The sequence below is a fragment of the Colossoma macropomum genome, unplaced genomic scaffold (genome assembly GCF_904425465.1).
Source record: "Colossoma macropomum unplaced genomic scaffold, Colossoma_macropomum, whole genome shotgun sequence".
In the NCBI taxonomy this organism is placed as follows: domain Eukaryota; kingdom Metazoa; phylum Chordata; class Actinopteri; order Characiformes; family Serrasalmidae; genus Colossoma; species Colossoma macropomum.
In genome coordinates, this window is record NW_023494810.1 from 21,236,676 (window position 1) to 21,260,401 (window position 23,726).

The following is a 23,726-nucleotide window of genomic DNA, read 5'->3' on the forward strand; positions in this document are numbered from 1 at the left end:
AGCTGCTAGCTGTGATCATGCAATGACTGTGTGGATAGTCATTTAGTTTCACATTGTCAAGCAGCAGATGAAAGGGATGACTAGAATAGTTTCTTTGCCAGAGGGACTCTCTGAATCGATTCCCATGGAGGTGGTAGACTGCTTACATTGAAAGGTGGCTTTCATAAGGTTATTTCTGATGCATATGCTAATCAGAATGGAAATTTATATGTCCGCTCCTCTCAGGTTTTTTGACATGTGTAACTCTTCAATGGCAGGTGTGACTGATAATGAGACTGGAGCATTTTATGCTCCCCCTAGTAATGACAATATCTCCTTACCTTTAACAAACAGAAATGAACCACTGGTAGTCAAATAGACAGATGGCTATGAGATGTAATATAATGTTGTGATTAAAGGACCCATTTCATGAAAAAACAACTTGTCCTCATTTTATTCAAATATGAGTTTGATGTAACATGTAAACTTTGCTAAAGTTTTAAAATGTGCCATTCACTCTGTAGTCCATATGTGGAAACTAAAACTATTCAAGCTGGATTAGTTATACCAGAGGTTACCAAAGGTTCATTTGTAATGAATCTGACCGGTTCTTTGTGTAATTTACCCAGATTACCCCAGATAGCCTGAATCGGAACTTCATAGCCCTGACATTCACGTCACCGTTACAATTAAAATTGTGTCCAAACAAACAACAATCAGCTCCCAGTGCCTACCACATACAATAGTGTTAGTCTACTAAAGTGAGCTCATTAGGCTTATCAGATGCCACCCGACAAGACAGAAATCACATGCCTCGTAAGAGATACTTTCAAGATATTTTTTTCTTCCTTTCTTAATAGCCTAGTACCTAATGTTGTGGATTACAGTAGTCCTGTTTTGAGCTTGATAATAAAGGAAATACGCCAAGTCATTGTCCATATTGGTTAACCAATAGTCTCCCAGTTGCCAGAAAACAAAGGTACTGTTGTTTATTACCAGGTTTACGTTATTTACCAGGTTTACATTAATGTGAGGTTGAATACTATTACTGAGGGAGCTCAAGATTTGACAAATTGTAGAAGGTAATTAGCTCTGGAACTGCTACTTAGCAGACTTGTAAAAACTATAAACATTGCAGATTCATGCTGAAGTAAAACTCAAATTGCAGTATCTTACCAGGTAAAAGTAATCTAGTCTTAATGGGGCTTAAGCTGCAAAAACATTTTCAATTAATTGTTTGTGATGTCACAAAAAATGCCTTTACATTTATCCACTTTTTAGCCTACAGCCATTTAGCCCCATCCATTCACGTTGAAGTTATAAGTAGTGTTTCAGCTTGGACTTTTTTGTGTGAGGCACAGTATAGTACAGCCAATCAGAACAGAGATCATTTAAGCATGTAATTCTTAAAAGCACAATCACAAAAACACCTTCTTTAATTTTAATTCAATTTTCAGGGATAAAGAAAGATTAGAAATGGAGATTTAAAAATGAGTTGTGACCAGTTGTAGTACATAAATCCATACAAAAGTCCTAAAGGACAAAAAAGGCCTCAGGGAAAAATAAGGTTTACAAAAAATGTGTGACATGGTCCCTTTAAACAGAGAAATATATCATCTAGCCATTGGTTACAGCCCTTCTGGTCTAATACAATGTTGCCAGTCCTTCTTTGACATTGATCACTTTAGGAGGTCGTGCGACATCACTGAGACATCTCTGTCTGTGCAAATGCTGGGAGCTTTTTAATCATCTATAAATAAATGAGCTTATTGGTTCTAATGAGGGGTATGGTGTGATTCATCACAAGAGTGTGGATAATTACACAGGACTGCAGCCTCCACACACACAAACACTAACGCATACACACACCACCCTTTGGCCTCTCCATGTGTGGAGCGGCGTCGGCAGCCCTATGGCTGAATGAGCAGCACAGACTGGCATGGCATCATGCGGAGAGAGACTAAAATACCCTGGGCACCCGCTGCTCTGAGACCTGCTCTGGTACTCAGGAAGTCACCCTGAGCTACAGTGGCAGGATAACACACTGGTCTGAGACCAGTCAACTCCTTTGGAATCACACTGCTCTTCAGCATAGGTTAATAACCCTGCTCAACCATTATATCAGCCTACAGTCAAAAGATGAGATGATTACAAGTTGAAACCAACTTCCTAAGTTTACAGCCATCCATTTAGAAATCTGAACGCTGATGTGAAGACAAATCTCTTTCTAACTGCTGTTTCTTGCTTCAGCGTGCCTGGACTCATCGTTGCTATGATACACAGCTTGTGGAAATGGATCCTCGCACCATTTATTTTTAATCCATCACAGTTCAGTCAGTGCATCAACTCTGGTGCTAAAAGTTTAACGACTCATTTGTACTTTTCTCACACTGCATTTTGATGCAATAAATATTTCCTGAATTGATCAAACAGAGGTTCCCTCTTCCTTGCTAGGTTCCTGAGGCCATCGCCAAGTGTCAGAGGGCCGGTATCACTGTACGCATGGTTACCGGTGACAACATTAACACTGCGCGAGCCATTGCTACCAAGTGTGGCATCCTGTTGCCTGGAGAAGACTTTCTCTGCCTGGAGGGCAAAGAGTTCAACCAACAAATCCGCAATGACAAAGGAGAGGTGAGGAAGCTTAGTAATGATCTACCACAAAGCAGGGAACAGTGAAAGACAGTAGTGATTGCTGAAAGTCAGCTGATTCTTTGGAAGATAATCCAGATGATCATAGGTTGTAAACACTGATGTGTGTAAAGACTCCATTTTTAGTTTTATTTACTGTTTTTATTATACTGTTAATGGTGGCTCCTGTTTTTGAACTATTTGTGTTTTTACATGTCCTCCTGACCTCCAGGTGGAACAAGAGCGTCTTGATAAGGTTTGGCCCAAACTGCGTGTCCTGGCCCGTTCTTCTCCAACAGACAAGCACACTCTGGTAAAAGGTAAAAAAAAAACTCTCATCATTGTCTTGTGGTCAACAAGTCGCATAAAACTAACTCTGGGTCAGAGCAGGAGCAGAGCGACTCCGCTTTGTGGAGTGCAGAGTGGCTTTTCAGAAAGTCGAAGCATCAGTGTTCTTTCTCGCTCCAAAAACCACTCCAGTCTACCTGTCTACTGACTACCTCTGCATGACATGAGTGATGCAGCAGTGACTGCTACAGCTCACACATGACGCTCATTCACACTATTGCTTCAAGCCTATACCTTGCGACAAAAGCCTGTGTAGCATAGAATGATTTAACTAGTTTTTCTTTTAATAATGGCCATATATCATAGAATTGTGACATGAAGTGTGTGGTGTCTTGTTCTTACATTAAAGACATAAAATAAATATCATAAGAATGAATAATATGGGGTGGGAAATAGAAAACCTAGAGCAGAACTGGAGCAGAGCAATTACAGGATGCTTTGAACAAGGATTAGAAATGTCTGTCACTCCACTTCACTCACATGCTCTGCTCTGAATAGACTGTTTTGTTTGTAATCCAGTCACTTTTGCATCAGAAAATTTTAGGGAACCCAAAAGGTAACCCTAAGGTAAAAAGTACTTTCCTTTGGTGGGTGGGATCATACTCCACCCCCCAGAAAAATTTGGTTGAAAGAAATTACTGAAGGGACACAACTACCTTCATTTAGTGAACAGTTGGCAGTTTTAAGTTTTTTCCATGACAGCAGTCTTCCTTCTTGCATTACAATTAAGGCAACACTGTAGCTTTATTATTAAACTGCTAAACACTAGTATGACAACTGTTGAACAATATTATTACATACCCTACTACCAAATATTAAATTTAGAATATTTACCATGCAGTAGTGTACTGCTACCACTCATACACACAAAAATTACTCAGTCTCAATATTATGATGTCCAAGATTCATTAAAAATTGAGTTGTACTGGCAAGCTTTCAACAGAAAATAAGCCAAACTAGAAACACTAGCCTGTAGATATATCTGGTGTCATATTGGGCAGTATCATCTGAAAGATCAAAATGACTCGGCTAGGAATTTCACGTCATGCCCATAAATACAGTTTGAAGGGCATGGCCCACTATACCAACGGTCAGTTTCTAAGCACAAAACCACTCTTGGCTGAATATTTTTGAGTAGTGAATCACTCTCAACATTGCAGCAACACTGATGCAAGTAAGAGCTCTAGCAACCCTGCTATATTTAAATTACGGGTACTACCATGTCACTACCATGTCACTACTGTGCCATGTTAATGACCTCCACCCAAATTTTATCTGTTCAGCGATGGTCCTGTGGTCAAAATCAGACCAATGATGAATGGGGTCGAAGGTGGCAGACAAATTGTACAGATGGTCTACAATCTGCTAAAGTACATCTGTATTGGACATTATAAAGTGATTGTAAATACAATGTAGGTGTTTCTGTTTGTGTGGATGGTGAGTGTAGTCCATCAATAATAAATTGTGGTTGAAACTTCTTTAGGTTGTTACAAAGTGCTAATGTCTGCGTAAAGCTGCAGTGATTATATGTCAACCTGCTACATTTTCAAATAACACTCCCACGTATAAACTCAGTACTCCTAGTGACCTCAGAGGATTGCTAAGTGCTTTGTTTTTGTGTCCTTGAACACATAATCTGCTCATCCATGTGTTGCATCCATTTAGGTTAAAATTTTGTAACCCATTTAGTGCACCCTAGGGCTGTGACTGGGCTGTTGTCTTTCAGGCATCATTGACAGCACAGTGGGAGAGACCAGACAGGTGGTGGCAGTGACGGGAGATGGAACCAACGATGGACCTGCTCTCAAAAAGGCTGACGTTGGCTTCGCTATGGTAATGTCTGCCATCTTCTCACCTCACTTGTAGCAGTTTAAGATCTGGGTATTTAGGAATTTTCTTTACATGAAAGCAAATTGTATATTTGCTCATGTCAGCCCAAGGTTCTGTTTTCCAAAACTTACTACTCTGAATTATGTGATGTGATTTGAGTTCATTCAGAATGCTTATTCTGTAATTAAACAATCAATCAGTAGCTACTTTGTTGTAGTAAATCTGTTTATCACAGCTGACAGTTGCTATATTGGAGCCACTGCGCAGCTTATTTGATGAGAGTCAGGTTTGGCTGTGGATGTTGGTCGCTCTTGGTGATTGGCCAGCCCTGCGTGGCTTCAGTTTTAATCCTCACCCAATATCGGCACTGCAGCGCTGAGCCAGAACGCCCCAGGTCTTTTCAGAACCATGTGGTGTGGGCTCATTCGTTGAGCTGTGGGCGATGCACCGCTCCCCAAGCCCCTGCTCAGCACAGAGACGACCCCGCAGCTTTCAAGACGCCACGAGAATAAATTAGTACCCAGACAAATGCATTCATCCTGGACGAAGTTAATGACATTGGCATTTCTCAGCAAGATGTTTGCCATCTGATTCGAAAATAACCATATGCGAGGAGGGACTATATCAACAACACGCTCCTCTGCAATTATGATAACGGTGGATAAAAGGGCTTGAGGTTAGATCGAGAAAGGCAACAATTGTCTGACCTTGTTGATGCATTCCTTTTATCGAATGAATTCTCATTATGTGCAATAAATTGTTAAGGAAGAAGAGAGGCCGTGGCGAAGAACACAATTAAGCCATTGTTTTTAAATGAAAGGGAGCTTTTTTACCCAAGCATTATTCTGCCATTGTAACATTTTGTTGCAGTGTTTGTTGTGTCCTAAACCAAAAGAAGCATAATTATAAATGAAGCCTAGTTTTGCCTTTCATGGGATTTCTGTTAAGACCCTTTTAGGGTCTCTTAGTCTTAAGAGAGTACTTGAACCCCACATAGTCATGTTATAGATTAGCCTAAGCTTACCAAGATCCATTGTATCCGTTTGCAGTATGGTAAAATTATACCAAGGGGGACTTTACACATTCCTGTAAAGATTAACCAGACAAATAACATGCATTGCAGTTAGTTACATTGTTGTGACCTGTCAATACCAAAAAAAACTAAAAAGCAATGTTATGTGACACCAATGCCAGTATACTGGTATAGATAATATATCGGCCAATGCTACTACAAGACATGGCAAAGGAAGCCTCTGACTTCAGTCACAAATTTCAGCAGCAGAGAATAGCTGAAGTTTAATGAGATCCATTTGATCATTTTGCAGTGTAGACAGCGAAGTAATGATATCCAATTTTTGCTTCCTTTTCCTCCCACAGGGCATTGCTGGGACAGATGTAGCTAAGGAAGCCTCTGATATCATCCTGACTGACGACAACTTCACCAGCATTGTGAAAGCTGTGATGTGGGGCCGTAATGTGTATGACAGCATCTCCAAGTTTCTGCAGTTTCAGCTTACCGTCAATGTGGTGGCCGTCATTGTTGCTTTCACTGGGGCCTGCATCACACAGGTACAACAGGCATTCGACTGGCTCAAGCATGACTCAAACTGTGTGTTAGTATCTTGGCTATGTCAGATGAGTCATTGTTATGGGCTGTAATTGACCCTTGTGAGCTAATGAGAAGAAAAAATGAATATATGGCTCAGTATCTAAAAGACTCCGTACCAGAGAGGAGATGAGACAGGCCAAAAAAGAAGCCACTTCCTCAGATTTTTATCCAAAACACTCAGTGTCCCCATAGCCTCGATACCAAACTGCTGCTAATAAATTTCTGAGGTATTGTGTCCCTACTTAGCGTAACCTAGTTAAATTAATGATGGCAATGGAGTAATGGAATTGGCTAACAGTCAGACTGTCTGGCTTCTCTGGCCCATGGCCTCCTGAACCCTCTGTTTTGTTGAGTCTAGCTTGCTAATTAGTGGACCAGGAAACTCCATTTTCTTGTCTGTTTTGTAGGACTCTCCACTAAAAGCAGTGCAGATGCTCTGGGTGAATCTGATTATGGACACGCTGGCCTCCCTGGCTCTGGCTACTGAGCCACCCACCGAGGCTTTGCTCTTGCGCAAACCCTATGGCCGAGACAAGCCTCTAATTTCCAGAACCATGATGAAGAACATTCTGGGCCATGCCGTCTACCAGCTAGTGGTCACATTTACTTTGCTGTTTGCTGGTAAGGCTTCATGAAGATGTTGCAATGGAAATGATTATTGTATTGACTTTGTGGCACTCCTAGTGAGCTGGAATACTGGGTGGTGTAGGTGTAATGCTTCTCTGGTTCAGCTCATTAGCTAATTATAAAGCCTTTCACGAATTCAGGTTTCTTGGAGCTGGGACAGAATTAACAGTAGTTCAGCAAAAAAACTGATTTACATCAATTTTACCTTACCCCAAATGTAGCTGTTTGGTGTCTGAAGTTTACTTCCCTAGTTTTGCAGTGGACCTATGAGGCTGATGTAGGTAACAAATAATGGAAGCTTATAGGTCACTAATTAGCATAATTGCAACCTGCATGCCCGAATCATCTCACACATACCTCAAACCCTATTAATTTGTTGAATATACTAAATTGCTCAATTGCTTGTGTGGTTTTGGACACTGTACAACATATCTGTAAGGCACAGTGGACCAAAAATGGACCCATTAGACATGAAAGAAAGTACATAGCACAGCTGAAGACAGTAATAGCAGCCCTCTTAAAGCTTTAAATCTGTATGATCAGTAGTATGCCGTACAGCATCGGAAATTAAGGCAATTTAAAGTAAAGATGTGAACTTCAGACACTAAAAATATCTTGGCTGATTGACTACATTTGGAGTAAAAAGAAGATTATGTGAATTAGATTTTTTGCCATACTAGTTATTATAAATAACTTTCAATGGCTTTTATTGAGGCATAGTGATGTCTTCATTACCTTTGGTGAGGTTACCTTTTTGTGTGTGTTTGTGTGTGTGTGTGTATAGTGATATTTGTTCCTTTTGAGAAAACCTTGCTTTTACAACCCTGGCAATAGATTGTCCTTCGCCTGTTGTAATTAATAAATGATTTGGAGCAGAAGAAAATGAACACTCAGCATAGCTGTGAATTCCTCTCAGACTAGTTTGTTGACATGGCCGACCTCACAGAGCGATACGATACCACGTTCCTCTGAAAGTGCTGGGCCATTGCTATTAGCAGAGCTCTTGAGAGAGACTGCTGCCAATGTTCCCACACTGTCTATACTGCTGCCAGCTCATTCAATAGGTCTAAGAGTATCTCATGCTTAGATTTTGTAAGCTCACTGAGCTACTGATAGCACCAGCTTGCTTTAAGAGGAGTAGTATGCCAGGGGATTAAGGAGTTGCCATGTAGGTTGTAACTGTGTCTTACAGCTCTTGTGTATAGTTGTCACTTTAGAGATTTCCATTGTAGCCAGTAATGGAATACATTTTTAAGAGAACTTTTGGGGAATGTCATTTCTTTATCTAAAGACAGTCTAAATGTTTGTGAAAGTTCTTGTTAGAAATGTTTATTTCCATGATATATTACTCTGTCAGAACACTATATATAACCCAGTTTCCAAAAAAGTTGGGACGCTGTGCAAAATGTAAATAATTTTAACAAATGCAATTATGTGCAGATCATTTAAACACTATATTTATTAAAAGTAGTACAAAAACATATCAAATGTTGAAACTGAGAAATTTTGTTGTTTTTTGAAAAATGAATGACCATTTTGAATTTGATGCCAGCAATGCGTCTCAAAAGTTGGGACAGGGGCATGTTTACCACTTTGTTGCATCACTTGTTTTAACAACACACTGTAAGTGTTTGGGAAGTGAAAAGACCGATTGCTGTAGTTTTGAACGTGTAATGTTTTCCCATTCTTGCTTAGTATAGGATTAGCTGCGCAACAGTTCGGGGTCTCTTTTGCTGCATTTTTTTATTTCATAATTTCATTTAAACAAATGCTTTCGCTGAGTTACGGTTCTGGATTACAAGCAGGCCAGTTTAGCACCTGGACTTCTTACAACAGATCCATGCTGTTGTAATAGGTGCAGAGTGTGGTTTGGCATTGTCTTGCTGAAATAAGCAAGGCTTTCACTAAAAAGGATGTCGTCTGGATGGCAGCATATGTTGCTCCAAAACCTGTGGCATTAATAATGCCTTCACAGATACGGAAGCCACCCATACCATGTGAACTCATTTACGTCCATACTGTCATGGATGCTGGCTTTTGAACTGTGTGCTGGTAACAAGCCAGAGATGGTTCCTCTCCATTTTAGCCCAAAGGACGCAGCAGATTTCCAAAAACAATTTAAAATTTGATTCGTTGGACCACAGGCCAATTTTCCACTTCATCTCAGTCCATCTTAAATCAGCTCTGGTCCTGAGAAGGCAGTGACGTTTCTGGATCCTGTTTATATAATATTTCTTTTTTGCATGGCAGAGTTTTAACTTGCATTTGTGGATGCAGCGACAAACTGTGTTCGCAGACAGTGGTTTTTGGAAGTGTTTCTGAGCCCATGCAGAGATTTCAACTACTCTGTTTTTAATGCAGTGCTGCCTGAGGGCCCAAAGATCATGGCGATCCAATATTGGCTTTCGGCAACCCTTGCATACAGAGATGTCTCTGAACCTTTTAATGATATTACGTACTGTAGAGGATGACATCCTTAAGTTCTTTGCTGTTTTACATTGAGAAATGTGTTTGCCTGAGCAGTCTTTCACAGAGTGGTGAACCCCTCCCCATCTTTATGTCTGAAAGACTCAGCCTCTCTGGGATGCTCTTTTTATACTCAGTCACGTTACTGACCTGTTGCCTTTACTAATTAACCTATTTAGTTGGGAGATGTTCCCCCAGGTATTTTTTTATAACATAACACAACTTTACTAGTCTTTTGTTGCCCTATCCCAACTTTTTTGAAATGTGTTGCTGGCATCAAATTCAAAATGGACATATATTTTTCAAAAAACAGTAACAGTTTCAAAATTTGATGTGTTGTGTTTGTACTATTTGCACACCGTTGTATTCAGTTTTATTAACATTTTGCACAGCATCCAAACCTTTTTCGGAAATGGGGTTGTATATAAGAAATAATGCCTTATCATATATATCTCAAATTGTATTTTTTAATGCCACTTCTCTGTAGGGGAAAAGTTCTTCAACATTGACAGTGGGCGTAACGCTCCTCTCCATGCTCCCCCATCTGAACACTACACCATCATCTTCAACGTCTTCGTCATGATGCAGCTCTTCAATGAGATTAATGCCCGCAAAATTCACGGGGAGAGAAATGTCTTTGATGGCGTCTACCGTAACCCCATCTTCTGCAGCGTTGTCCTAGGAACCTTTGCCCTACAGGCAAGGCACATTTTTAGTATCTTACAGTCTAGCTATCAAGTCATTTTGAAACACTGGTAGAGGAAATACGTCTCAATTACAAAATTTGATTATGCTTAAAATTACAGTTAGAGACTTATTATTAGAGTTCAAGTATGTTTTCATAGTATATAGTGTATATATCATGTATCTTAACACGCACAGCTGTAACCCCTATAATGAGCAAAATAGGTTTTGATTATACAGGTTTTATTTCATAAACAATATAGGTCCAATAAGCCATTTACTCCAGGGGTATCCAATCTATTCTGCAGATGGCAAGTAAGATTAGACATCTCTGATTCTAAATGTAATAGGTTTCTTCAAGTGACAGATGATTTTAACATTCAGAGCTTTGTCTGTGGGTGATAAGACAGTCACATGCATCTTTAGCGCTTTAGAAAATTCAGTGTCAGGACTGTCACTTTGTTCTTTTTGAAGTTTCCTGATTGTCGCTTTAATGACTGTGGTAGAATTGCAGGGTAGAAGAAGCTCATCTACAGAGCTGGACTCATTTGTTATTACGTTCTCTTTTCAGATCATCATCGTGCAGTTTGGAGGGAAGCCTTTCTCTTGCACAGCTCTAACCCTGGATCAGTGGCTGTGGTGCATTTTCATTGGTGTTGGGGAGCTGCTTTGGGGCCAGGTACGGCAAAAGGCTCACATTGTGCGCCGTGCGCTTTAATAAGCAGGAATGCTTTTGTTTGCGCAGCGTGCTCTTTCATCTCTCCCACTGAACAGAATTCTAAAAGCCCTGCTAGTTGGAATAAAGCTGCAAGCAACGCCTAGACTCGTAGGTGTTTTTTGCGTTGAAAGATCCCATCTGCGGATGACAAAGTGTGAAAGAATAGTGAGAGAAAGATGGAAAAGAGAGAAAAAGAGAGAGAGCACCGCACTGCTCCGTATGTGATGGTATAATGAAAACATCATGGCATAACGGGTAGACGTGGGTGATGTTCAACATCTCCTAACACCCAATGGCGAGGGTGTAGGTGGGGGGTGAAGCTGTGTGTGAATTCAAACCTGTGGGAGGGAAGGAAGGAGGAAGGGGTGGAGGGAGGAGGCAGATAGTGAAGGTTGCTGAGCAGTGAGCACTGCCTGGGAACGGTTGCCACCACCAAGAGCTTACATCCAGAGAGAAGACAGTGCATGGCGGCATAATGAGACATGAAAGATCCATAGCCCACAATTACCCAACCTCGTGGGAGAATTTGAAACTCAGCACGCTACTCCCACTGCACCTTCTCTGTGTCTTAGACTAGGATGTAACAATACCTTATGACACAATACATTGCAATGCAAAAATGTGGCCACACACAGTTTGGAGATGGGCGATATCAGCTGCATTCTCTTTAATGCAGTGTATACAGTCAAATGCTATTGATCTGTCCATGCTCTGTCCACTGATGCATTCTTTCATAGCAATCACTTCTAGGTTAGACAAGCTCTAAAGAACATTTTCAAAATTCCATTCAATCCAGTATTGTCCTGCAGGTTTTTGTCAAAATAGGGAAATGTAGAGATCCTTATTATTTTCAAATGTTTTTTATTTTGTACGTAGCCATGGAAGGGCACTGTAAAGATCGATTGGGTGTAGTTTTTTTGTCATGTAATCAAGCTATAGGTAATGTAGCATAGCATTTTAAAGAAGATCATAACATTTTTCTTCTCTGTTGTGACATGTTTCCTGAGTGATGCACAGTATTTAGGACGATCTCTGAGCTATTGTATTTGCTCCATGATAGGTGGGATTAGTGAGAAAAAAGTATTTGAAAATCAGAAGACATTTTAGAGGCTGGCAAAAGCCATTTCACTCTGCCTTACAGATATGTTGTACAGCCATTTCAGGTGCTCATTATGACCAGGGACATGTCTCAACAAGGAAAAAAGATCAATTTAATTTCAGATTGACTATAAACTGAAAACTTAACATCATGTAGTGAATTTACTCTAACTTAAATTCATTAAGTTGAATGGGATTTTTTGATTCTGTAAATGTTGTCCAAAAAATGGATTTGTCATGCAAGGATAGTGAATTTTCATTGTTTGAACACCAAAAGTCACAATAACCCCACACCAGTATGTATAACATCATGAGCTGAGACATTGAGACACTGGATTCCTTTGTTCATCTGAGTTTAGCAAGGATACAAAGACTAACACTAAAGACTGGAGCATGCCAGCTGCACACTCAGTATAATGAAGTTGCATCATGCACACGTCACTTCCCCTCTGGTTTCTTTTGGTATATGTGCATGTGTGCATAAGTGTGTTGCCTCCCAGTCCCACCGCTCTGCATTTTAACATGTATCCTAAGGTGAACAGCAGTACATTTCAGAGGCTACATGAAAGGTTGTTTCTGACTTGTCAAGCTGCCACTGGCATCAACAGCAATGACACCCACAGAAGCTCTCCAGAAATATTCAGTTATTTCAGTGTCATCACACAGCCTGCAGAAAGCTGTCAGATTTGCTTGTTATTTTTAAGTCCCCCCTGCCATTCTATTGACTGTTGAATTCTCGATTTGTGGGATGCTTCGTTAGTTAGTTTGTTCGAACAATATCCGAATAGGGCAAAGTAATCCGATTTTTCCAAATCCAATTTATTCGACCTAGGAATATTTACTTGGGTCAAATTGTCCTGCATATAGACAGCCTTTCAATGACTGTGTTTCATCCTTTCTGCAAATGAACACTTAGAAATGAATTGAATAAATTGCACACTTGAACCTTATCCCAGTGTTGCACACAAAGTAGTGTGGAAAACAATGTTTGATTAGATTTTTGTATAAAAAGGACCTTTTTGTCCAAATCAAAAGACTTTTTTCTGAAAAAAGGGTTTATTTAAGGATATGTGTCATGATTGCAAAAATGGACATTCCAGCAAGAACTGGAACAAAACGATCAGCATGAAATTAAGTGATAATTTAAGATAATTTCAAATAGTTTGTAGTTGTGTACCCGGCGTCTGCATACTAAGTGCACTTCATGTCTACATACTAAGTGTATTTGACCAATAAAGTGTAGTGACTTGTCCCAAAGCCAGTCTTCATCCCTTAAAGTACCACAAGTGTGAACAGCCACTGTCATAGGATGCCACCTTTGCCACAAGTTTATGAATTTCTTCCCTGCTAGATCTGCCCCAGTCAACTGTAAGTGCTATTTTTGGAAGGGGAAGCATCTAGAAGCAAAAACAGCTCAGGCATAAAGCGGTAGACCATGCAATGCAGAGTTTGTGTGCTGAAGAAAAAACATATGTCCTCTGTTGCGTCACTGCATTGTTCAAACTGTCTCTGGAATCAACATCAGCACAAGAACTGTGCATCGAGAGCTTCATGATATGGGTCTTCACGGCTGAGCAGCTGCACACAAGCCTAAGCCTTGTCTAGCAAGCTCATACAGGTGCCATGGTCAGGTGTCCATGTACTTTTGGCCATAAAGTATATGTCCCACTTTTTCATTAACCACTGCCTGTCCTACAAAGCTACATTGCAAATACATACATGTACATATGGCACCCATTTGTACTTCTCTTCTTTTCAGTTCATCTCAGCCATCCCCACGCACCGCCTCAAGTTCCTGAAGGAGGCCGGTCATGGTATCACAAAGGAGGAGATTCAGCAGGAGGAGCAGACAGAGGACGTGGATGAGATTGACCATGCTGAAATGGAGCTGCGTCGGGGCCAGATTCTGTGGTTCCGAGGCCTCAACCGCATCCAGACTCAGGTAGGGTGCTCGTCCATGGGAAATCCCTGTGGGCCTCTCTCTGAAGTCCCTGCTGTAACTCTCTCGTCCAGTGCGAGCCTTCGGGCGAGGAGGCAAGCACTGCTGAAAAAAAATACAGGAAGAAGATGATGGTGCTGATTAATTTTTTCTTTCAAATCTACATGTAGATCTTACTCCTCAGGTGCAGACATTGTAGATTTGACCAGGCTACTTTCCCCTTTTGATGAATGAACATGTTTTGTTTTTTATGCATAGTTTATGGAATGCCATACCACACGCATTTTGTCTGCTTGTGATGTCAGATCTTATAAGCACTCAACCATCTTTTTGAGTCAAATATGTGTTTTTAAGAATAGTTTGGAAAACTGTAAAATCATATCCTCAGATCAAGGAACACACTTTGGTGAGCCTGAAGATTAGTGTTGCAGTAGCCGTTCAATTGTAAGAAAATGGTCTAAAGTTGTAATTAACAGTGGAAAAGACGAGCTGTCTCCATGCAGGGTGTATTTTCCAGGTTAAAGCAGGACACTTCGTTCTGTACGCGGGTATAGAAAGTAAGTAACATTGCTGTTTACCTGGAGGACCATGAGCCTTGTTTCTCCAGTGATCCCATTCATGGAAACTTGCAGACTCCCTTAAGACTGAGCACTGCTGAGCAGTAGCCTGTTGCCTGTCCCAGCGCTCCAGAGAAAGCAACTGGACGCCCTGGGAGGTGACGCACATTGTGTCCTCCATGGGGACAAATTCAACTCTGCGCCTCAATTGGATTCCAGAGCGTTCAAACCTCTGGAGACCCAAAAAGGAAGCCAAAGCCTGTTGAGACTCTCTCACTAGGTGGTAGAGGTTGCACCTGCTCTATTTACTTTCTCTGAAATACCTTGATTGCAAAATTGCAGTATAGAGATAGTAGAGGTGTTGTGATACGCTTTGTCTAGAAAATACCTGCTGAGAGTCGAATACTGCTCAATTTAATGCCCTAAAAATATTTGTCATGTCAGACATACAGACATAAATTGGAATGATGCCCACTGCTTTATTAAAAACATTAAAAACATGTGATGATATTCCTAAAAGACACAAATAACCACATAAGGTAGAATAGAATATTGCACCACAACCGAAACTGTTAACAATTTTTGTGTACTTATTAGTTATTATTATTAGTCTATGTCTGTAAGTTATAATTATTAGTCTATTAGTTATGTTTTCATCTGGGACTCTGGTCTCGTTTAGACAATTGGACTTGCAAAATGAATGCTGGCTTTTTTTTTACTTATACTGTGGTGCAATACACAGGTCACATCATATGGTGGTGTTTGTGTATCATTACACCCGTAGAAGGTTTTTTAACATTTTTTTCTTTCGAAAGGAGTTTTGTAGGAGGATCTCCTTTCGGTCTCCATTTTCATCACACTGCCAAAAAGAGAAGGAATTCCCAACACTGAGTTGGTTTTTGAGTTCATGGACTTTATTTATCTGTATTCTCCAGGATTGTGCCTTTTTATCTGTGTGTCTTGTGGGTGTGGATTGGAGGAAGGCATACTGGGCCCTTTTGGAAGATTCTTTATAGAGTGCAGTGGTAGGGGCGTCATACCGCCTACTGTGCGTGGATGTGTTCTGTGTGAATGTCTACAGGCAACATGTTTCTCCCTTTGGGCTTCATTAGATTTTCTCTCCGCCACTGAAAACAGAGAGCTTATCAGAGTTTAACGCTGATCTGGTTCTGAAGAGATGCTCTGTTTTTGCTGCAGAATTGTAATTTCACCTACGGTAGTGAATCAGGTCATGAGGAGTTCATGCGTTTAAGCACTATGTCTGTCTGTCTGTCTCTCTCTCTCTCTCTCTCTCTCTCTCTCTCTCTCTCTCTCTCGTCACCAACCGCTCTTAGTTAAGTTCAAGGTTGTTTTGTTATAGGGATGTGCTTGGGTATTCGAGTACTCTGTTAACTGTTTAAGGTGCCAGTATTTGAGTACTGATATTACTATCCGGTTATTCATTGTTTCATTACAGGAAGAATACAGGAAATATACAGACCAACATTTTATGTTTTAACAGTACTGAAAAATGTAGTTTGCTCATATTTGTGATTAAGTATGTTCATTATGGTATACTTTGCTGTGAGTGTGTTGCCAATGGTGCATTGTTGAAGATATGACTGAAAAGGCAGCAATAGCGTGGCTTTATAGCTAACGTGTAAATAAGATACTCTAGCTGATGCTAGCTAGGTCCAGAAACAGCGAAAATATATTTCTCTGATAAACTAATATATTATATAAGAAGATGATGAGTCCTCGTTAGCATCCAATGTTGTGCCGGTTTGCTATTCATTAGCTCGGGGCTAATCATTCATCAGTGTTGGAATCTACTGATTTCCCATAGCTGCTTTTGAATAATAAAACATGTTTTCAAATGTATTCTTCTGTGTTCTGCAAATTGCTATCTGTCTGCCTTTTTTTGGCCTGTTGGATTTGGGAACAGTATTCAGGTACAAACAGAAATGTGACATAAATTATTCAAATAGATAATTTGGATGTCATATACATGCACTTGCTCGAAGACATTTATTGTGTGTGAAGCAGTTCTTTCTGAAGTTGCTACTAAAACTCATACATATATATGACTCTTGCAAAATGAATGAAATTTATATTAACTGTAGTTTTTTTTGTAGAATAACACTGCTTTGCCTTTTCATAGGGATCAAAATTTCTAGTTTCACTAATTCATTTCTCTAGCTAGTCAGTGTCTATATGTGAAAAGTGAATGGTCGCGCTGACTGATTGTAAAGTTCTTAATAAATATGTGTCTTATAATTTGCTGTTTAAAAATGTACCATTTATGAATCTGTGCTGTTCGTGACTGTGATGGCTGACTTGTTTGAACTGAGTAATTGGAGCAGGCAGTGATGTCGAGAGACGATGGATAGTTTTTTAACGCGTGTCATCTGCCCTGGATTTGGTTCTGTCTCCATGCTGTTCCAGATCCACTTCCTGTCCCTGATCCCCTCCCTAACATCCTGTCCCTCTTCCCCTTTGAGCTCTGATTGAGGAAAGGATGGAGATTTTTTTCTCTCTCTCTCTTTCTCTCTCTCTCTCTCTCTCTCTCTCACTCCGCTCTCTCCCCCCCTCCAGTTGACCGCAAAAATGCTGCTCCACTAATTAGCTCTTTATCTCCCCCTCCCTTTCCTGTCCCACCACCCCACTTTTTAATCCTCTTGGATTTCTATTTTTTTATCGGCCACGCATGGTTAGCGGTACACAATGGAGGAATTAATTGGCACAAGCGTGATTCGCACCAAATTCATCAATGTCTTGTAGAACCTCTTTTTTGTTGCCTCTTTGTGGTCCTCGTTTCTCTTTTTTCTCCAAAAGCCCCTTCAGCCTTTCCTTTGCCCTAAAAAAAAATCGTTCCGTCAAAAACTTAAAAACTTTCCTTCCCTTTCATCCCTCTCTTCTACTCCTCCTCCTCTGTGGCTGGGCTTGAAACTAATTTTTAGAAGGATTTTCATTTTCTCTTTCTGTAATAACAAATGTGTCTGCTCTAACCAGTTGATTCTTCTGCCTCTTTGCTGTCTCTTATCTGTCTTTCATTCTCTCCTTTGTCCTGGCCTTTTCCCTCTTTCCTTTGCAGATGGACGTGGTTTATACATTCCAGTCGGGCCAAACGGCGGTCCCCGGTGCCCTACGCCGCCAGCCCTCGGTGGTCAGCCAGCACAACGACGCAAAAACTGTTTCTAGCCCCAACCCATGTAGGGATTTCCTCTTCCTCGCTGTCCGCCAATTCTGCTGCAGCCAGCGGGCCGTCCGCCCCTGCTTCCTCCTCTACTGCAGGCAGTGAGTGCCATATAACACCCGGCAAGCTAACAGCAACACTGCTGCTGCGCCTGCTGCTAATTCCGCTGCATGAGAACTGCGGCAATTTTCTGCCAAAGCAATATAACCATCTTCTTTCTCACCTCTCTCTCACTGTTTCACACGGCCTCTGTCTCTCCGTTATGGAAGATTACCAAAAAGCTCCCTCCCTTTTTTTTGTTTATTGTTGAAGTTGGGCTTATCTGTGGAATTTGGTTTTGTCCTTCGATTGTTGACTTGAAAGTGCATGTTTGGGCAGGGAGATTTTGCAGCCTTCCTGTGCCATCCAGCAATTTAATGTGGCAACTGGGTAGACCACTGTTTTCTTTTAGACCAATTGATCTGCAGAACTTCCTCTCATTAACACAGAAAAGATGTTTTCTGAGACACTGTAATGCTTTTTAAGCGTTTTTCCTTCCGATAACAATTCCAATATCTGAACTCCAGGTATCTACCCATACCAGAGTATAAGAATGATACAAGCAATCTTTTAAGGCGATCATGTTTGTGGTAGCAATGTACATGAAAAATATTAACATTAAAAAACAATAATAGTTAATTTACCAGCATGGTAGAATTGCTCTAGAATGCCTATTAAATTGAACTGTTATAGTTTTATAACAACCATGACTAAGAAGCAGTATTAAATGTGGGGCAGTTACATCTGACTGATTTCTGAGACATTTAACCAGGTCAGTATCATTGCCAAAACTGATCCAATGTATTGAATCACTAGTATTAACATATGTTGTCGCTGTCATATCAAACTAGCTTAGATTTTCCATGTAAGCAACAGTGTCCTTCAAAACTACAGGTCTTTGCAGAACCCCACTGCTTAACTTGTTGAGATTATACTGTGTGCATCTAAGAGTTCTCTCACAGGGACTACTTTTATACCAAGAACCTTTTTTTATGAATCAAGCCCAGTAGCTGGCAGACTTTGAAAAACCTTTGATATATGTTGAGAAACAAGTAGCTGTGTTAAGTTTTCTCAAGCTCACTGTAGGCATACCAAGAGATGCAGTAATAATATTCATTTCACCAGGTCTGAAACCTGACTTAAAAATCTAGCTCTAGAACTAAATACAGAATGCTTCTGTAATTCTGTCACTTGTATTTGAATTGTGTTTCAAATGTGAAGCACTGTGAAGAACATCATTACACAGCATGATACACAGAGCCCGTAGGGAACACATTTGATTGACAATAGGTAAACGTGAAAGACCGAGGAGATCAGTGAACATTTTGAAACACATATTTAACAATAAATAGAAATATATAATATGTCTGTAACAAAATCCATAAAAAACCTACGAATACAGTTAATTATGTTTGAAAACAGCCAAAAATATCCTTCTTTCCATGTTGGATAAACATCTAGGAATCTTTAATCTTGATTGGTCAGCCATGGATGACATATGCCGCATTTTGAGGGCGCTCACTACAAAAGTTGAGGGTTAAAAAAAACACAAAGTGCATTGACCAAGCAATAGTAGTGCTTTTCAGTTGCCTTACATGTTGCTCCATAGACAATTAAAAGAAGCATGTTGCAAGGGTTTGGGAAAGGTGTCATCTGCATGCCCTTATCCTCATTTCTTTTTCTCTCTCTCGCTTTCTCTCTTTCTCTTTCTCACTCTCTCACTCACAGTCTCTCTGCACTTGCCTTTCTGCGTAAACCAGTGCATTGTGCTTGACTTGAATATGACTCTTGACTTAAATATGGCTCTAACACTGTCTACATGCATTAGCCCTTGTGAGAGTCATACAAATGAAACTTCCCAAAGTTTGCACTTTAAACAAGTCAGGAATTCTTTGGAATGCTTGAATTACATCCTTTGGCTTCTTTTCTTTCTCCTCTTTCTCCCCACATTTATGATTGAAAAAGGTAGAAGCAGATTAGCGTCCATTCCCCGGGGGATCAGAGTTACTCTAAGCGTTATCTAATTAAGGGGTTTCACAAGGGTTAATAGCTGAGGGCTGGTTAAGTATGTTTTTTTTTTTTTCTTCTTCTTCTTTATAACAGCAAACCCCTCCCCATTTCCAGACTGCTTGCATATCAACAGACTACGTGTGTACTTGAGTGTGTGTGCATTTGAGCGTATATATGTCTTCATGTGTGTTCTTTTATATACTTTATAATTGGTCCTCAGTGCTTACAGTTTCCTTACTTGCTTTCTGCAAGGAAACCTAGAGCTAGGGCTGCACAATATGGACAAAATGCCATGTTCTGATTGTATTTGTATTGTACATATTGCAGTTGCATTATTTAAAAATAAATTACATATATTCATTTCAAATTATACTATTAGCACAAGTCTTTGGTATGTCCCCCTTCTGTTTTAATGACAGTGTGTAAAAGCCTCTGATGAGTAGATAAAATCCACAAAAATCAACTAAAGAAGATTGAAAAATAGACTGAAGACTGAAGAAGACTCAAAAATATCTGACCTTTTCGTACAAACGGCATTTTGCATGGCCTCGAAATGCATCCTAAGCATTTATTCTTCATTCTTACAACAATCCTTTTTTACAGGGAGAAAGAAATATTCTAGGTCAAAATACAAATTTAAGTAAATTTGTGCCAAATACTAAGAAATTCTAAAATTCAATTCAATATTTTAAAGATTTTTTTCTTCTTTCTTACATTTTTATGCTGATGATATAATTTGAAATAAAAAAAACAGAAAGCAAAAGAGAAGAATTCCAGTAGTGGTCTCATTTGGTTAAACATCTTCTGTAGCACTTGTTCAACCACACACTGTGTGCTATGAAAGCACACATTTGTGGGCAGAGCAAGGATAGGGCAAGAACCATGAGAATTCCTCACTGCTCACAGCACTCTTTGACAACTTATTTGCATATTGTAGGCCTTGGCAGTATCACTACTGCATAGCCAGTATAGCAATAACGATTAAAAAAATGATATAACGTGCAGCCCTAGTTACTGTACCAAGGTACTGATCATAAGGGTTAAAAGGGATAACCTAGAGGTCCTTAAACTGGCAGCATAACGGTCAGTGTGGTTAGAATCCCACACATGCTTAAAGGAAACGATAAAAGGCCCTCACTGCCCTGAACCAGGTTGTGCTAAGCTGGACAGTGCAATAATTGGCCCCGTTCCTCTCTAGCGGTCGCTGACCTTTCCCTGTCCCAAGAGGGCGAGGCGTCTCCAAGGTGATGAAGCGTTGCCTTTCTCCCTTGACCTGCACCGCACCACTGTCTGCCCAGCAACAGAGTCTAGAGAGAGGGAGAGAATGAGGGAAAGAGAGAGATGCCCACCTTCCCAGTGCTCCATCTCTCCTCTCACTTTCTCTCCACTGCTGAGAGAGCAGACGCTACATCTAACACATTTCCTCATTCCCTTGCTCGCTCTTTCTCTCTATCTCTCTCTTCCTCTCTGTCTTGCTCTCTCTTTCTACCTCGCTCTCTGTCTCATTCTCACTCTTTCTCTCTGCTAAACAGGCAGAGTCTCTCTCTCTCTGTCTCTCATTCACTCTTTTTTTTAAACAAGCAGGGCCTCTCTCTTTCTCTCTCTCTCTCTCTCTCGTGCACACTCTCTCTCTTTCTCTCTTGCACGTCTCTCTTATACCATTTTGTACCATCCATCTTTCAGACTCTCTTTTCCCTTCTTTCTCTCTCTCTTTTTTTCTTCGGCTTCTCTCATAAGCGCGTCTCTTCATCATACTACTTATTTAGTGTTTGGAGACGACACACTCCATGCTTTGCCTGTCCCTGCTACTCTGTATTGCAGGAGGAGAAATGAGTCATGACTCTTCTGCTTCCTTTATCTTGGTTACCTTGGCAGGAACGTTTTCATAGCATCCCTTTATCTTTCAATAGAAAGACGTCTTTGTATGTATGTTTGGTTGTTTGTTGTGTGTTTTTTATTTTGACATGTAATCTTTTATTAATGCTTGAAAAAGACAGAACACAGGGTGACCAATCACACACACATATCAATACATACTGTAATGTGAACAGGCCCATTATTGTCAGGGATAAGAATTTCTAATTTCTCAAGAGTTGAGAATCCTGACTGTGACAAATTTTGTTTTTATGTTTGTTATATATACCTTTGCTGCAAAATATTCCTTCAAAAGGCAGCTGGCGTGCTTCAGAACGTTATCATTTGAGCAATTTCTTTGCAGATTTCTACATGTTTGTCCCATGCCTTTGTGCATCTCTGATGGATGATAATTACAAATAATACTAGACTGTCTCAAGCAGAGGTTTGGAAATAGTTAAACGCATTAACATACTTAAAATCTTTGCGTTGTGTATTATTGCTATTTGTATTTATTCTAATATTAGAGTTTATTCTTACTGCCCAATAAAATAGCTTTTAAATATAATTCTCTCAGGTGCCTAAAATGTGCGTGGTACTTTGTATATTACTAAAATATACACTGACTGGCCACTCCATTAAGTACACTTCCTTGTTTTTATACTCTCTCTCTGTTTTGTCAGCTCTACTCGCTGTATATAGGTGCCCTTCATAGTTCTACAAATACAGACTGTAGGCCATCTGTTTCTCTGCATGGTTTCTTAGCCCCTTTTCACCACCACAGAGCAGGTGTTATTTGGGTGGTGGATCATTGTCAGCACTGCGGTGACACTGACAGAGTAGTGACACGTTAATGTGTGTTGCGCTGGTATTAGTGGATCAGACACAGCAGTACAGCTGGAGTTTTTAAACACTGTGTCCTCTCACCATCTACTCTATTAGACACACCCACCTTGTTTGTCCACCTTGTAGATGTAAAGTCAGAGATAGTAGCTCATCTGTCGTTGCACAGTTTGTATTATTCATCCTCTGGTCCTTCATCAGTGGTCACAGGACGTTGCCCACAGGACACTGTTGGCTGGATATTTTTTAGTTGGTGGGCTATTTTCAGTCCAGCAGTGACAGTGTATGTTTTAAAAACTCCAGCAGCGGGCTCCCGAGTGGCGCAACCGTCTAAGCGTTGGCCCTATCATCAGGAGATCGCGAGTTCGATCCCTGGTGATGCTACAGCCGTCCGTAGCCGGGAGTCCAAGAGAGCACAATTGGCCTCGCTCTCTCTGGGTGGGTAGGATGGCCCCTCCTTCTCCCCCCATCACTCAGCGCGATGCTAGTCAGCGCAGGCGTCTGTTAGCTGACGTAACAGATCTGGCGGTTGGCGCTTTCCTCCGAGCGCGTTCGGCTGTCCAGTGACGTTGCGTGAGCGGCAGTTCGAAAAGAAGCGGTGGTTGGCTTCACTGGTCTCGGAGGAAGCCTGTGTTAGCCTTCACCCTCCTAGCGTTGATAGCATCGTGTGATTGGGGGAGTCCTAACTAGCGGGTGGAATTGGAGACGACTAAATTGGGGAGAAAAATCGGGTAAAAATTACAAAACTCCAGCAGCACTGCTTTGTCTGATTCACTCGTACCAGCACAACACACATTAACATTCCGCCACCACGTCAGTGTCACTGCAGTGCTGAGAATGATCCACCACCCAAATAGTACCTGCTCTGTGGAGGTCCTGACCATTGAATGGTGAAGGTGTGCTACAGTCTATAATTGCAGAAGTTCAAAGTGCACCAATATGGTAAGCGAAGCTGATAAAATGGACAAAGAATGTGGATACAAGTAGGTACACTTATTAAAGTGCACGATGGGTGTGCATACAGTACTGTGCAAAAGGCACTGAGGCAGTTGTTTAAAATCATTTATCTGGGCCTTAAATATGTTTTTCCTTGTAATAACACCATGTAACATTAGAATAAATGCAAACTAACATTAATGCAGTAAAAAGCAAGATTTTTTTTGTTTTTTAAAAAAGTAGTTGACGTCTATTGAACTGGTTAGAGGAACAAAGTTTGGTTCCTGACTTCTTAGTTCCCCGATATATTGCATGTATTTACTAAATTCCACCCCTGCACACCTGATTTAATTCAATGAAGTGTCGATTTGCCAAACTGGGTA

At 40.6% G+C, this 23,726-nt stretch overlaps 1 protein-coding gene across 5 annotated transcripts in view; it reads left to right on the forward strand.

The window, feature by feature from the left end:
- The window catches only part of atp2b4 (ATPase plasma membrane Ca2+ transporting 4), a 96,281-nt gene that overhangs the window by 65,945 nt on the left and 6,610 nt on the right, over positions 1–23,726 (forward strand). For 2 of the 5 annotated variants that reach the window (XM_036559849.1, XM_036559848.1), the window contains 9 exons: positions 2,434–2,613; positions 2,843–2,930; positions 4,685–4,791; positions 6,166–6,357; positions 6,805–7,018; positions 9,978–10,189; positions 10,746–10,853; positions 13,750–13,932; positions 17,560–17,762. In XM_036559849.1, coding sequence (XP_036415742.1) covers positions 2,434–2,613; positions 2,843–2,930; positions 4,685–4,791; positions 6,166–6,357; positions 6,805–7,018; positions 9,978–10,189; positions 10,746–10,853; positions 13,750–13,932; positions 17,560–17,762 — 1,487 coding nt within the window. The remainder of the gene's footprint in view (positions 1–2,433; positions 2,614–2,842; positions 2,931–4,684; positions 4,792–6,165; positions 6,358–6,804; positions 7,019–9,977; positions 10,190–10,745; positions 10,854–13,749; positions 13,933–17,559; positions 17,763–23,726) is intronic. The other 3 variants (XM_036559847.1, XM_036559846.1, XM_036559850.1) reach the window with 2 other exon arrangements.